This window comes from Diprion similis, chromosome 10 (assembly GCF_021155765.1).
Source record: "Diprion similis isolate iyDipSimi1 chromosome 10, iyDipSimi1.1, whole genome shotgun sequence".
In the NCBI taxonomy this organism is placed as follows: domain Eukaryota; kingdom Metazoa; phylum Arthropoda; class Insecta; order Hymenoptera; family Diprionidae; genus Diprion; species Diprion similis.
This window is the reverse complement of record NC_060114.1, coordinates 12,403,492-12,418,423: the sequence shown is the minus strand read 5'-3', so window position 1 is coordinate 12,418,423 and position 14,932 is coordinate 12,403,492. Positions and strand designations below refer to the sequence as shown.

The 14,932-nt window shown below is 39.1% G+C and overlaps 4 protein-coding genes across 7 annotated transcripts; 2 read left to right on the top strand and 2 right to left on the bottom strand.

Moving 5' to 3' along the window:
* The first annotated feature begins 157 nt into the window (after positions 1-157).
* Positions 158-2,439, top strand: LOC124411606 (cyclin-C). The gene is made up of 5 exons (XM_046890829.1): positions 158-378; positions 469-575; positions 675-881; positions 980-1,231; positions 1,837-2,439. The coding sequence occupies exons 1-5, from the start codon at positions 347-349 to the stop codon at positions 2,037-2,039; spliced, it is 801 nt and encodes a 266-aa protein (XP_046746785.1). The 5' UTR covers positions 158-346; the 3' UTR covers positions 2,040-2,439.
* LOC124411602 (general transcription factor IIH subunit 4) lies at positions 2,368-5,298 on the bottom strand. Of its 3 annotated transcripts, XR_006929688.1 has the most exons (8): positions 4,602-5,295; positions 4,086-4,210; positions 3,566-3,771; positions 3,280-3,453; positions 3,097-3,183; positions 2,801-3,016; positions 2,509-2,654; positions 2,368-2,427 (listed from the first exon to the last, which is right to left on the bottom strand). XR_006929688.1 is itself a non-coding variant. In XM_046890823.1 (7 exons), the coding sequence occupies exons 1-7, from the start codon at positions 5,113-5,115 to the stop codon at positions 2,573-2,575; spliced, it is 1,404 nt and encodes a 467-aa protein (XP_046746779.1). In that variant the 5' UTR covers positions 5,116-5,294; the 3' UTR covers positions 2,368-2,572. The 3 variants fall into 3 exon arrangements, 2 of the variants coding, with proteins under 2 accessions (XP_046746779.1, XP_046746780.1); XM_046890823.1 differs by having other exon boundaries at positions 2,368-2,654; positions 4,602-5,294; XM_046890824.1 differs by lacking the exons at positions 2,368-2,427; positions 2,509-2,654 and having other exon boundaries at positions 2,843-3,016; positions 3,093-3,183; positions 4,602-5,298.
* A 748-nt stretch (positions 5,299-6,046) lies between these two features.
* On the top strand, positions 6,047-10,463 carry LOC124411603 (sprouty-related, EVH1 domain-containing protein 1). Of its 2 annotated transcripts, none has more exons than XM_046890826.1 (7): positions 6,047-6,886; positions 7,675-8,017; positions 8,139-8,307; positions 8,810-8,835; positions 9,014-9,588; positions 9,906-10,258; positions 10,351-10,463. In XM_046890826.1, exons 1-6 carry the CDS (start codon positions 6,867-6,869, stop codon positions 10,060-10,062), a joined length of 1,290 nt encoding a protein of 429 aa, XP_046746782.1. In that variant the 5' UTR covers positions 6,047-6,866; the 3' UTR covers positions 10,063-10,258; positions 10,351-10,463. The 2 variants fall into 2 exon arrangements, with proteins under 2 accessions (XP_046746782.1, XP_046746781.1); XM_046890825.1 differs by having other exon boundaries at positions 8,774-8,835.
* Positions 10,464-13,459: 2,996 nt separating this feature from the next.
* LOC124410896 (adrenodoxin-like protein 1, mitochondrial) lies at positions 13,460-14,922 on the bottom strand. The gene is made up of 4 exons (XM_046889596.1): positions 14,732-14,922; positions 14,589-14,640; positions 14,226-14,473; positions 13,460-13,684 (listed from the first exon to the last, which is right to left on the bottom strand). The coding sequence occupies exons 1-4, from the start codon at positions 14,844-14,846 to the stop codon at positions 13,581-13,583; spliced, it is 519 nt and encodes a 172-aa protein (XP_046745552.1). The 5' UTR covers positions 14,847-14,922; the 3' UTR covers positions 13,460-13,580.
* Between the last annotated feature and the right edge of the window lie 10 nt (positions 14,923-14,932).

The window sequence follows — 14,932 nt, the reverse complement described above, 5'->3', positions numbered from 1 at the left end:
CAGATCTGCAACTCTGATGCCTCACCGATAGTGAAATTTTTTCCGATAACGTGAGTTTATTGGCTTGTCGGTAAATGTCAGTCGGTAAGCGTGCAGTGCTAATGAAAGGTTAGATATATATTTGTCCAGAATGGTCCGGTGGAGTTTCCTATCACGTATCTTACACTCGATGTATTTAAAATAAATCACCGTCGGAATAGAATCTCGGCTGTGATGATTTGTATACAATTGTCGCACACACAAACGAGTCAGAACACAAAGATAAAATATTTGTTAACGAACGAAAATGAAAGTAGGTACGAAATACCGCTCAGTGGTAATATAGCCGTTGATATATCGAAGAAGTATGGCTGGAAACTTTTGGCACAGTTCTCATCAGTAAGTTGTAATAACCTGAAAACGCCGGTAGACCATACGCACAATGACAAGAATTGACAATTCATTGATTATTTAATTCTTGATTTTCAGCCAACAATGGTTACTCGATAAACAGGATTTGGTTCGAGAACGTCAACACGACCTTTCAATTTTATCTGAAGAAGAGTATCAAAAACTATTTATTTTTTTTTCAAACTGTAAGTAAAGACATGGCTTTCTTTGTCGAAACTTATAAAATCTGGATACTTTGTACAATCAATACACTATATGATATTGGCGCTTATTTAATTTTATAGTGATTCAGATATTGGGTGAACAATTGAAACTTCGACAACAGGTGATAGCGACAGCCACCGTCTATTTTAAAAGATTCTTTGCCCGCAACAGTTTAAAATGTATTGACCCGTTGCTGTTAGCCCCAACTTCCGTGTTTCTGGCTTCTAAGGTGGAGGAATTTGGAGTCATATCGAACACCAGACTGATCACGACATGTCAGACTGTCGGTGAGTTTACCCTCACATGGCAAAGTCTCTACACACGTCAGAGATCATTTCAACATTATACTTTCATAAATGGCTAATCTCCATAACCTTCATTACAGTAAAAAACAAATTCAACTACGCCTACTCTCAAGAATTTCCCTATAGAACCAATCACATCCTGGAATGTGAATTCTATCTTTTGGAACACCTCGACTGCTGTCTGATTGTCTATCAACCGTATCGTCCACTGTTAACACTCGTACAAGATGTTGGACCAGACGATCAGATGCTCTCACTAGCATGGCGTATAGTCAATGACAGTTTGCGTACAGATGTATGTCTGCTCTATCCCCCATACCAAATTGCCATAGGTGAGACACTTTGATTCACATAATTTGAAACTATACTGCATTCAACGAGAGAATGACACAGCAGCGCACAGGTTCGGGCAGGGATAGCGGAACTCGCCCTGCGCCAAAAGTCCTCGTGCTGTAAAAAGACTAATAGGTGAAATAATATGAACATCTCGGTCTCATTATATCTCAAATAAATTTATTCTACTTCCCACTCCAAATTTTCTGCCATCAGATGTATCAATGAATCATAATAACAAAACTGCAATTCGAATTTAACATGTCCGAACTCACTCGCAACTTTGCAACGATTGATGTTCGACGATTTGAAATGAATTGTCAGGCTTGAAATCAACCATTAGGTTTGAAATTAACTGTTGGATTTGAGTACCTGGGTACCCTTGTCGGTTATAGCCGGGTCTGGCCAGTTGCATGACCTGTTTGGTTACGTGGAATGGGTCAAGTGGGCGGCGTATTAGGCAGGTTCTGACCAAACTGGACATGTTTGGCTCTGTAAGCGTGTTGTTCTCTCGCTGAACAGAGTATAGTGTATCGGCATTGACCGGTCTAGTGCAGTTTTTCTTCTTCCTTTTTTCTTATGCTTAATATATTTGCACGAATAGGTTGCCTGCAAATTGCCTGTGTAATACTGCAAAAAGATTTAAAGTCTTGGTTTGCCGAGTTGAATGCAGACATGGAAAAGATTCAGGAGATTGCCCGGTACATCATTAACTTATACGAATTGTGGAAAACTTATGACGAGAAGAAAGAAATACAAGGATTATTGGGCAAAATGCCGAAACCAAAGGCTGCACCGCAACGCTGACATCAACCTCCTGCGGATCCTTTGAACTGGGAATCACGACAGGAGGATCGTTTGTACAATTAATTACTTAATCTTTATAAAAAATTATTGGACAGTAAGGAATGAGAGAATATTATTTTGCTCTGTGTTAAATTGACTGTGAGGAAAATTTGGGGAATTAAGAAGATGATGAAAAATTGATAAATTTAAACAAATTTATTTTCTTATTTTCGTAACCTTCATCATCGAAATTATTTATTTCATTGACACTGTAATTCCATTAGCTTCCAGTTCTTTGTAACTTATTACCATCAATGGCATAAGTATAATTATTATCAAGGGCATTATGGTTACTCCAATGTCGCTTTATTCCAGAGTGATTGGTAGCAGACTTTTGGAACCATTTTACGTACAAGTGCTCGAAAAATGAAAATAGTAGTCTCATTCAGGAGTTAAAAATATTCGCACAGTCTGAACATGTGAGACATACTGTAGTTAAAAGATGAAGAACTCGCCAGCAGGCAGCAATGCCCAAAGCAAAGCAAAAATTGAAATCAACTGCTTCCTTTCGAATAACGCTTCCAAAACTTTTTGACGTCATCATGACCTGCTTTTGTGACAACCATTGTCCGCTTTCTGTAAACAAAATGGTGAAAGAATGATTAACCCATTTTGAATATACTACGTTGCTTAATATTGAATAAGAATAAATGAAAACTAATTACACAGAAGTTAGACAATAAGCGCACATCCCAATACTATATTTTACATAATAACATTACCTTTCGCTTTGCCAGATTAGAACTTGAGTGGTCAATGCGTGATCTCTGAGTACTTCAAAGTCAGTCTGCGATAGAAACTGACTATACAGAACGCCCTCGCTAAATACAAATCTATTTCTTTCGTTTTCCCACAACTTGATTTGATCCACAATGGTAGGGGGCAAAGTTGGTGGTCCTAAGGCAATCATCTTAGGATGGGCATGCTGTTGTAGGTAACTGTACAAGAAGTCATTTTAGAATGGGGCAATAATGGAAAATCGAGTAATGTGTGCATACCAATATTATTACCTACATACCCAACGATTTGTTCAGCTGTAATGCCGCTCTTCAGGGCTTGCCTCACTGAATCTCTTGTTAAAATGGATACAACCAAGTTGGGGAACCTGGAGAAGGCCAAAATTACGAATCAGTAGTTGACTATTTGAAATTGAATAAGTGGAAGCAACTGATATTGCTTTACACAAGTTTTTCATGCTTACCTGTAAAGCATTTCGCAAAAGAGACCAAGCAGAGCTACTTGTAAATTAGAATTGGTATATGCGTAAACTCTGTAATTGGTTTCCACGACGATGTATCCTTCCTTCTCTAAGTCACTTGACAGAGGCTTATTTTGACCTGTGGCAATGTTTAGTGCTAGCCTGGTAGGGTAAAACCTGAGAAAATAAAACAAAGGGTATTGCAATGCTAATATATGTATAAAGTATTTTTATTACGTACACACGGATACAATGCGGAATAGGTTCATCAGTCTGTTGAAATAATTACCTTCCAGCCTTACGTTTTCTTTGATAGACCAGACCAAATTCTCTGAGGTGCTGCAAAAATGTCAATAATCCCTCTGACATACCTTCAGTACTGTAATCTTTCCCCAATGTCGAAAAGTTCAATTGAAACAAAAAGGTTAGACAAACAACCAGATCCAGACCCCTGGCTTCTATTGTGTCCAAGTATTGAAGAATAAAGTACCAGACCTGAAAAGTAATCAGATATAGCTAATTGCTACTTAGTATTACAAGTTGGTACCAGGTTATGTATGGTAGAGTAAATAATACACAGGGCAGTTGTTGACATGAACTAAAAATTACATTATCCTGAAAGACTGCTAATTTGTACAGAGTAAACAATAAATTAATGACTGGCCTATCAGCTGCTATTGCAAACCATGCACAACGTTTACATTGTCAAGTAAGAAAAGGTCTTGCACAAACACCACATGCAATTAACCTTTGTTTTGACTTTCGAGTAGCCAAATTTTAACAGTCTTATGATAGACAGAATATCTTGCCTGGGACGCTGTATCTAGCAGTAGAAACTGAAATCCTGCTTGTGTAATGACTGGACTGCCGTCTTCTTCGTCACGTTTCATCAGTCCAGCATGTAGCAGTATTCTCACCGCATCAGCCGATATTCCTAAGTTAAATCATTTGAAGCTGGCCATAAAAATTCAAAATTCAAATTTTCCTGATTTCGCAGTTCCTCAGAACCAATATTTATATTTTCTTTTCATACTACTTGTCTATGCTCAAACTTGTTAATAAATTGCAATAGGTATTGGAAGATTGCAATTTTTCATTTTTTTGTGGGTTTAATCATTATCGAAATTAATCATTATTTAGCAAGTTTTCTATTCTACAAATTTTTTTGTTTCTGGCTGTGTACATAGCTTAGCCATTACAGCATTTTTTGTGTATCGCCTTAGAAAGATTTTGTAACTTTCAGATTTCTGTATTTACATACATTAATTGATAAGTTATTGCAATTTGCAACTTTGAGGTCATTTTGACAGCACAAACTGGCTCACCTTCTTGCTGCTGGGATCCGACCATGTAATGGAGAACACACTCCCACCTTTCTAAGGCATACGTATCAAGAAAAGCGACGTCTCGTGGTTTATTGTCGGTTTCTAGCTGATTTGACATCGTCCAAGGTTTACCGCCACCGAGCAAAACTACTTTCAAATTCTTCTTCAATGTTGAATTCAAAATCCATCCCGGTAGACCACCGGGTATTGATGCTTCCTTCCAGATATTGAGCTCATTGAGAATTTTGACAACTTTCTGGTGCTCGTCGGTATGTAACTTTGAACACCACGAAGCTATGACTGCTTGAGGTACGGGCTGTTCAACGAACAGCAATCGCATAACATAATGCCTCGCTATTTCAGGCAATTCGCGAAAAACGGCCAGACAAATCGGAGGGTTGTGATACAGTTTATTCAGAGTTTCTGGCGGCCGAGTTTTTAGATATTCGTGAAGATCCTTGCACTGCAGTCCAGTTGGACGCAATAAATTCTTACCACTTATCGTGTTTGACATTTTAGCGTCAAGTCTTCGTCACTATAATTAACAAGCTTATGAATAGACCCCAGAACTTTTCTTGGCTCTCAACACACACATCTCGTCTGTTTGGTTACTTTTCTGCAACTTTACAAACACAACCGACACGCTCGGTTACCGAATGAGTACCAAACTCTCCGATGACCGGGAATAACTGCATAACCTTCTATCTTTGAAACGGCTGAGGAAACTGATGTCTATGACATAACCTATATTTTTATACTTTATACTGAATTATACTCTGTTCGATGTCTCGGCCAGCCGTTGCATCTGCCTATGTGTTGCCCACGTGAATCGTGATTCCTGTGGTCAATTTACCGAGTACAGATCAGTGGGTGAATTCTCACCATAGGTTACTCAATTCTATCAAAGATAGCAACCTTACAAGAGTGATTGACGACCAAATTTAAATGGGCAGTGATCCATACACTGATAGAGCCAGTTTTCCTACATGCTAGAATGTTTAACCTGTCGGAACTCAAGCTCACGTTTTTATGTAAAGATATGTAAAGACATTCAGCTCTGGGATAATATTTTCTCCGGATGGGTGGGTCCAATTGAGTCAGGGGGTAATCCTATTACTAACGCTATTACCCTGCACGTTGACTGAAAAATATACACGGACCCGTCTTCCGGGATCTCAATGTTAAATTAAGTCGGTACGGCAGAACACTGCAATTTCCCCTTGGCCCTTCAGCTCCTTGCCAAGCGTGCCCAGCTGAGCAAAGTGCATAAGGTCAGCAGTCTGTGTATACTTTTAGACTTAACGACACAACCAAACAGAACTAGTCCCGCCTCTCGCGGGAACGGATAGGAGTTCTCCTCTACAGAGCATGTCAAACTGCAGCAAACCCTTCTATCCATGCTTTTACTGTCCCCTACTGTTCTGTTGTGCAGTGTGTGTCGTGCGATGGGATCGCACACCATTGACTGTCTCATACAGTATAAGCATAAACCGACCCGCGCGATCCTCGTGTGAATGTGAGCCGATGAATGGGCTCGTAGCGCGGGTCCTGTTCATTCATCCAGGTGTTATTAAGCCAAAAGAAGAAAAAGGAATGAAGAATACAAGATAAATAAATAAATATAAATCATACGCCAAGTATGGCGAGGCTGATTCTATTCGAGCCTCATAGCGAATATCATCTGCAGCCTCATCCTGATAACAATTATTAATTCCTACAGTCGTGGTGACAAACGGATTAACATCGATCGAGAGCATGGCTATTGTACATGCATTCGCGTTCTACTGTAAGAATAAATAAACAGAAAATATGACCGAAGTGGTGGAGGGAACTGTTCCTTTAACATTAATGTGAAGTTCATTGTGTTTCAAAATATCGACGGTGTTCTTGAGGACCTAAAAACCGTAAAAACCCAAAGGAGACAAGGAACGACGACGCTCGTGGCTCGTCGCGGAGCGGCGCGGGTAGATCAACGACGACGACGGGTTATAAGCCAGGGATCGCTCGGCTCTGGGCGGGGCGGAGCGAGGGGTTTGTCGTCGGTCGTCGGTCGAGGGCAAGCGGGACGTGCGGGGTTATTCGGGGGGCAGAGGTGGATTGGGGCGCTTCCTGTAGTTGGCGCTAGCCTAAAAAAAAGAAAGACAGTAAAAGAGTAAAAAGAGAGTTCACACGGTAGAATCGCGGTCGAATGTATTTTCAATGCAACGAAAATGGTGAAATTTGGGAAAAAGTGGGCATCGAGTAAAGGCTTTGACAGCTCGAACCATGACAGAGGCGTCGGAAGAGTAAGTAGATATAAAGCGAATCATATTATTCTACCGAGCAAACAGCCCTGCTGTGCTATACTTCCATCGTCTACGATACACGATCACGAACGCAGACACGCACACCTAAACCCACGTATACGCTTACGGAAACAAAAATATTGCACCTTAACTAAGATATAATCCGTTAAATACACGTATTCGCATTTACGTCCCTGCTCGCTTGTGCCCATATCTATGCAACCGTACACCCTGCTCTATACGACCGATTTCACCCTTCCTCCAGCGGCTGTTTTATGCTTTTTTTCGCACAGGGCTAGGTCTTCCGTCAATCGCTTCCACCATTTTATTCGGATTTCATTCTAAAACACAGCACTCATTCCTTCCTCTCGTCATTCGGCCAACGCATGATTCCGTCATTCACGCTTCCTCCCTGGGCCGATTATCCCTGTTTCGCATGTAATGTACGTAACGTATGTACGCGTATGCTGTCAACCTTCGTCTACCCTACATCCGTTGTTCCATCAATTCTCGAAAACTGTTCCACGATCGTCTGTCACGCGTATGTTCGTGTCTCACCTCCTTTGCGTCCGTCCAGCCCTTCCCCAGCTGTCATTGTACGATCCATTCATGAAATCCATCCGCCGCACGCGACCGATAATTCGCCGATTGCTCCACACGCGCTGTTTCAGAAGGACTCGAGATTATTCTCAGCTTTGTCAAAATCATTGGCAGGGACGATTTTCAGAGAGAATCACACTTTAGCTTCACTCCTTGACAACCGTTAAAAGATTTTTAACACTTTCCAGTGGTAACTACTTGGTAAGGGTCAGGGCCCAGGTCATGACTAGGGACGACAGCTCCGGGGGTTGGGTGCCTCTTGGCGGCGGGGGATTGTCCAACGTCTCTGTGAGACGGAGGTCTCCCCCCACCGCGGGGGGGCACCCCAATGTCGGCATCGCAAGTCCTGGGATCCCTTCCGCCGCCTCAGCAACCGCTGTGCCTACCACGTCAGCCTCTGGCACAGCTCACCCCGGCGTCGTCCCTAACCTTGGCTCCACGTCTCATGACTCGACGACTACCTCCCCACCTGGGGCAACAGATGGCAAACACGAATATCTCATCTATGGCAAACGAATCTCTGATCAGACTGTGAGTAGTTTCTTTACATTACCTGCTAAGGTGAAATGTGTTTCACGCCTAACCCTTCCTTGAAAAATACAAATGAAACCATCAGCTTGTGATAGATTTTTGACAAAAATTTGTCCTTCAGGTCGTTCTTAGCTGCACAATAAAAAAGGATTTTGAATACAACAAAGTTATGCCAACATTTCACCATTGGCGCACGGGAGAGAAAAAATTTGGACTAACCTTTCAAACAGCTGCGGATGCCAGGGCATTCGACAAGGGTGTCCGGACAGCGGTTGAAGAATTGCTAGAAGGTGAATTATCATTCGATTGATTAAAATTTACTCAGTATATCGAGTTTTATCTAGTATTTATTGATCAGAAAACTTACCCATCTTGTTGATTGTTGGGTTAACTGGTTTACAAATTTTTTTTTTTTCACTGATTAAGGCAATTAGAAATTTGTTCATTCTGAATGTGTCAATGAATTATGCACTTTCTTCAAAAGATACATTCAAGGTATCTTCGTAAAAAGATACATTCATGTAGTTACAAAGTATGCAATTTACATTAAATGTTTAGATGTTTAGTAACCATGGTATAGTAAAATATTCATACGATATGCTTGTTGTTCTCTTGCTGCACTCTTATCTCGGACTTGTAATGACCGTGGTGAGTATATCTAGTAAAACTATGTCATTTGTATATGACATCACCGTAGTTTGTTACAAATAGGTGAGATTATTATGCAAAAAATATATACGTGACTTATTGTTCTAGGTCTTGCGGAATCATCCTTGTATTGTGGTCAATCAGATGTTGGAGATGACGATGTTTTCATGGTAAGCCGGTAACATGAATAGCCACTTCAGCTGCTGTTTCTTTACTGCTCCATTTACTTTTCATTGATCTATTACCGCATCGTCTGGTACCATGGAATACCGAATGCATGTCTCCCTTCAATGAATTATTGTTTTATTAGTTTCACAACAATGGTTGAATTACATTTAACGATTTCAGACATTAAACCTGCCCGTGGATCCGGTAGATCCGCGCCCATCATCAGAAACACAGCGAGGCGCGGTTCGTAAGCTGAATCATCACCATCATCATTCTCAATGCTCGGATTTTTCTTTGGATCCCCATAAGGCCCCGCCGATTCATTACATTGGCGGCCCTTCAGCAAAGCCACTTCCTCCGCCACATCATCCCTTGGAATCAATGGACGTCGGTACAGATAATTACCCGTACGTACAGCTGACAACCCTGAACCATGAATACCAGTACCCAGTTATTGAGGACCATAAAGGTGGGAGGTTCGACAGACGTGGCTCTTCGAGCTCCCTCAAGAAGCCAGATGTGATAGTTTCACAGCTGGCAAAAAGTTGCGGGAAACGTAATAGCAGCGTACGTCTACGGTGCAAACATTGCCAGGAGTTATATTCTGAGCAGCACAACCCGAGAGGTTCCTGTGAATACGCACCCGATCCAGTCAGACGGGGCATCGCCACCGTTTCGTGTCTCTCGTGTGCCCAGTGCATGCTTTATCACTGCATGAGCGACGCTGAGGGGGATTTTGCACAGAACCCATGCAGGTAAATGACATTATCACTCTAACTTAAAAACGTTACATTTTTGTATATTTAAAATTTTAAAGTATATAAATATATAAAGTATATAAAGAAATTTTAAAGTATAAGATTTTGCTAGTACTGTGGTTGTATCCTGATCTTTTTTTTTTTTGTCTAAATATCGTAAATTTTTGTTCCGCTCGCATGATTACTGACTAACATGTTCGTTTTACATTGGAAAATATCAATTCTCGTTTTGAAAATCCCAGAGTCTCCTGGAATTGTGCAATAAGACGCAGTGATACAAGTTATGTTATATCGAACTGAAAATCGTTTCGCAGCTGCAGTACGGAGGAAGGCTGCGGTCGACGATGGTTCGGACTGGCTCTGTTGTCGATGATTGTTCCTTGTTTGTGGTTTTACCCACCTCTTCGCGCCGTTCACTGGTGTGGAATGTCTTGCGGGTTGTGCGGAGGTCGCCATTATCCCATGGAATAACTGGAGGAGCCCTTTGATATCTCTGTCCCGTTCTCCGTCGAGTACGCCTCACGACGCCTTGCAACGGTCAGTGGTGCCGGTGTCGCTGTTGCGAATGTATACCATTGCCACGATCCTGGCATGGGTCGGCGTCAGAGATATCAGAGGGGTAGGCAGCTCCCGGTACACGCTCTTGTACACCAATGTCGCCTATAAGGTTAGCCTTTTGATAATATGCATGCCGCTCACTCACAGACATTAATATAGTATTATTGCTTTATGGTTCGTCATATCTGATTGAATCTACAGGGTGCTCTGTCGGTCATAACAACGAGTGGGCAGCGAAGGAAGGTGTGCATCACTGAAGCAGCAGCAGATGCGATCGTTGATCAAATTTATTCCGTACTTATCGTCTTTGAAGACAAAACACATCGCATCTAGCAAAGTAAACGTACGGAAATATGCTCCATTTCGCAAGCATTCTTTCCTGTCCGCGTTTTGAAAATTGGATCGAATAATAACTACGACACAACGACAACAACCACGATGATAATGGTAATGATGATGAGAATAACGATGACTAATGATTACGGTCTTCAGAGATATAGGACTCTACCTAGTTCACAGACTCGTTCAATTTTGTCAAGACTCAGTTCTAAATGTTCATTTGATCTGTTTGGTATTCTGTTACAGATATATGCATACAATTTTTTCAGAGAACGAAGCACGCAATAGTACATGCATACTAATTAAAAATCCCAGCGTGTTGAAATTATCGAACTCTGTGAACGTATGATGAAATCGATGAATATACTCGTATCATTGAATCTGCTTAAACTGCGATATAAAAGAGGTTTAAAGACGAATCACGTGTGTATATATATGTATGTCTCTGTGCATTTCTGGGAAAAAAAAAAAAAAAAAAAAAATACTAACCGTACTAATATACGGCATCGCACTCATTATCAAGATTGAAGTACCGATTTTCAAGTGTGGTCGAACTGAAAAATCGCACTGCAACTTGTCGAGGATGTTGCACTATTGACACGAAATTTTTATGCCAAAATATGAGAATACAAAAGGGTTGCAGTACGATAGTGTTGGGCAGTATGCTGTTACGGCTCGTAATCCGTTTAAGCGTCCCAATAACTAAAACCCCGATGCAGGGGTATGAAATAATCGTATGCTATTTCCACCGATTTGCAGTTTTCGTAAAAAAGTGAAAAAGTTGCGCGACTGTGTGCATGGTCGTGAATATACCCATAAGTGTGTATACCGTGTAAATGGAGAAGCTTTTTCGGATGAATATTAGTGTATTCGATTTTGTATTGACTTTTTTACAGTTTTGTATATTCAAAAGGTATCGGTGTGTTCCTAAAGGCTCAGAGGAGCACATAGAATACCTTTTGCTATAGAATAGCTCGATTAGGTTTAATATTGCTTTATGATATATTTATATATACACATATACGACATATACACATACGTGTATACATGTATATGTTAGTATATATATATGTGTATATTTATTTGATTAACTTATAATACCTATATCTTATATCCAGTGAAGAAATTTCACCCATTAGTTCTTATTATCTTTATTATTATTATTATTATTATTATTATTGTTATTGTTATTATTATTATCCTACGAAGGGGCAAGTTATTATATTGTCACCAAAGTTGTTTCTATCGTATATCATGTTCACCAAGTGTGCGACAGAACTTTCAAAATAATGTAAGGAGGTTGTACGTATTGCCTGCCAACTTTGCGACAGAGAATGTCAATATCGCACGAAAAGTTATTAGCATTGTAATGCTGCTGCGGTACGACGTTAGATTTGAAATAATTTTCTTTAAAATTCTAAAGTAAATGGTTGAATTGGTGATCATCGTCGGCAGTGCTGACATGATCTGATGGAGAATGTAAATACGGTGTAATTTTCTAACCGTTCGTTATCCAAATTTTGTAATTCCGATACGAACGGCATGATGATAACACAATAAATTATTGATTGGCCGACTGGTTAGGCCGATCGCAACCTCCATTGCAATTACAGCTGGCAACGCATACATTTTGATGGACATACTATTACATTTATAATAGTATATATATATATATCGTACACACGAACACATACATGCGTGTGTGTGTATATATTTGTAAACATACGAATATAATATGTATGTACATATATATACGACTGCTATTTAATATTGAAAGATTTGTCTTTTTTTTTTTCTTTTTTTTTTTTTTAAATTACAAACAAGTACAAAGCTATATTATCCCCAATACATCCGTAATTGTGATGATTCTTACCAAATGAGGATACGCGTGTAATCATCTCTAAAGGTGCGGCAGCAATTGTAGGAGAAAATGCGTTTGAGTGAATGATGTGTCTAATTCATAAGTTATTGTTCAATTGTTGGACGAGAGAGAGGGAGAGAATGAGAAAAAGAGAATGACTGCGGAAGAGGAAGTTGACGAATGTCTTGCAAAAGTATTACAATGTGTCCATGATCGCGTTGATCATTCGTATCAGCATAAAAAGTATAAATAATATAAAAAACAAATATTGTAGTTCATAAGATGATAATAACAATAATATTATTAACCCAAAATAAGTAAATGAGTACGTTTATGTGCGTCGTGTATTTACGCACACATAATAACACACACAGAAACACAAATACGATTGGTTCGTTGGTGAAAATATGCGTACTAAATGTAAAAACACGTGCGCTTATAAGTTCACCATGGAACATTGGGTAGCATGTTGGAAGAGTCAGGAGATGTGATGAAGTTACGATAAATTACATAAAGAGTTTCCACGACTCCTACTTGTATCGTGACAAATTTTCACCTTATGCATATGTATTTATATATGTATGTATGTAAAAAAAAATACATATATACACGTACATACGTATATTGTATGTATATATATATATCTACACAACGAACTCGATTCATTGAGTTTGTCTGACACGTAAGGCAAAAGAAAAAGAGAAAATATGTAATATTGAAAAATCAAATTACTTTAATTCATTAACTCATTATATCGTAAATGTTTAAATCTTGTATCATTGTAATTGGAGAGATATGTATTATAATCCGAGAAAAAAAAAAAAATAACTACTGTACCGAGAAAATGATTCAGTTTTTAACATTATTCTCCCGATTAACCAAGCTCGATGTGTAACAGGTAGTAATGTAGTCAATATCAACAATCGTCAATGGGAATGGCAAATTAAATTATTTCAATTACCACAGACCATATTGTAAAAATAGCAAAAATGACATGAGTGAGTAATCAAAACGTAAAATTGGCAATGTCGAAAAAACAAAAAATAGAACTGTGCAACTATAGAACGACTAAATCGACATCAGTGTGAGAGTGGTTGAACCAATTATTTATTATGAAAAAAGATGACGTTTTTATTATACGTTATATGTACAATATATCATATATACAATACATTATGATGCGTCTACAAGTAGGATTCTGAATATGTAGGAGATTCAATTCTTCGTGCTTTCAATGGGGTGTTGGAGTGTGACCATCTACATAAAAATTTCTTGTAGCTTTTGGAAGTTCAAGTTCTAATCCATTTAATTCTTTGGTCAGAATTATTTGACATCCTGAAAGAATGAAAAAGTAGTGAAGTATGTATTCAGCTCATCCATTGAAGGAGTCTGACAGTGGTTACAGAAAAATCCTAACAATGTCAGAGAATTGAAAGTTAGTCCAAGAAATGGGGTAAAAATCATATAGAAGTTAATTATTAAATTTGGAAGATTTCTTTTTCATTTTAGCAAAAGTAACTTTTTTTAACTGAAACTTTTTAAAAATTGGATGTGATCTAATATCGAGTTTCTTAATGAAAATAATTCTCAATTTGGGAAATACATTACAATTTTTCTAAGTATAAAATTAACTCTTACAATATATTTTATACCAAGATGAACACTTTGATAAATTGTGAGTTTCAGGTTTAGGATAGAAGTGAAGAAAATAGAATGTTGTTTACAGTAACCAGGGAAAACCGGCAAGACGTCTTAGAATTTTATTTCAATCCTAAGATTCTTTTAAAATGAGGTACCTCAATTTGAAGAGTCCTACTGGTAAGGGATTTTTCTGTTTACTCTGGATATTTTAATTTCGTTTACTGTCAAAGCCTACCCAATCTGGAATTTTCTTTCAGGAATGGTGCCAGGTCTAATAAATCTTCCTCTTTGTCTTCTGCTGTGGGCAATTTTTCCCTGTGATCAGAATTTACGTAGACATGGCAAGTCGTACAGGCCAAGGAAGCTTCGCACGCCCCTTCCATTTCAATTCCGTGCCTGTGCGCCAAGTACAATACATTGTCACCAACTTTTCCTCTGACTGGTATCTTTTCTCCATGTTTAGTAATGTACACCACGTTAACGCTGCGAAATAAGAGAGGAAGAATTTCTATCCAGCTCTTCAAAACTGTAGGAACAGGACTTTGTAGAAAATTTAGAAGTTCACTATAAATTAGGCAATTTGAATATAATAACCTACACTTGGTCCTCCGATGTAGGATCCTGATACTCGTATTCTCCGTGACCTAATCCTTTGCGGGAGAAAATAGGAAATGGTATAGACACATTATACAGTTCCGTTGAGAGGTTAGAATGGCTGTAAAATCGTGATGTATGACTTACGCTCAGTTGTGTGCATGTCAAGCTTGGAAAATATTTTTGGGCGATAATAGCTTGACGAAAACAATAATCTCTTCACTAAGAACCTCGAGAAAAAGTTTGGCAAAGATACTGTCATTTCGGTTGGGTAACTTTTGCAAGAGAAAAACCGAACTGTATTGTACCTACATACTCGGCGGCGAATTGCAATTAACACGCGGATGT

Bases quoted from the DNA above. Each gene is read 5' to 3' on its own strand.
- LOC124410896 (XM_046889596.1), bottom strand. From the start codon at position 14,846: ATGACAGTATCTTTGCCAAACTTTTTCTCGAGGTTCTTAGTGAAGAGA. The intron at 14,641-14,731 runs GTAAGTCATACA...TCTCCCGCAAAG, and splicing joins TGACATGCACACAACTGAGC to GATTAGGTCACGGAGAATAC. The intron at 13,685-14,225 runs GTAGGCTTTGAC...TCATTCTTTCAG, and splicing joins GAAAGAAAATTCCAGATTGG to GATGTCAAATAATTCTGACC.
- LOC124411606 (XM_046890829.1), top strand. From the start codon at position 347: ATGGCTGGAAACTTTTGGCACAGTTCTCATCA. The intron at 379-468 runs GTAAGTTGTAAT...CTTGATTTTCAG, and splicing joins TTTTGGCACAGTTCTCATCA to CCAACAATGGTTACTCGATA. The intron at 576-674 runs GTAAGTAAAGAC...TTAATTTTATAG, and splicing joins ATTTATTTTTTTTTCAAACT to TGATTCAGATATTGGGTGAA.
- LOC124411603 (XM_046890825.1), top strand. From the start codon at position 6,867: ATGACAGAGGCGTCGGAAGA. The intron at 8,018-8,138 runs GTGAGTAGTTTC...TTTGTCCTTCAG, and splicing joins AACGAATCTCTGATCAGACT to GTCGTTCTTAGCTGCACAAT. The intron at 9,589-9,905 runs GTAAATGACATT...ATCGTTTCGCAG, and splicing joins TTTGCACAGAACCCATGCAG to CTGCAGTACGGAGGAAGGCT.
- LOC124411602 (XM_046890823.1), bottom strand. From the start codon at position 5,115: ATGTCAAACACGATAAGTGGTAAGAATTTATTGCGTCCAACTGGACTG. The intron at 3,772-4,085 runs GCAAGATATTCT...ATTACTTTTCAG, and splicing joins TGCTAGATACAGCGTCCCAG to GTCTGGTACTTTATTCTTCA. The intron at 3,017-3,096 runs GTATGTAGGTAA...CTTCTTGTACAG, and splicing joins ACAGCTGAACAAATCGTTGG to TTACCTACAACAGCATGCCC.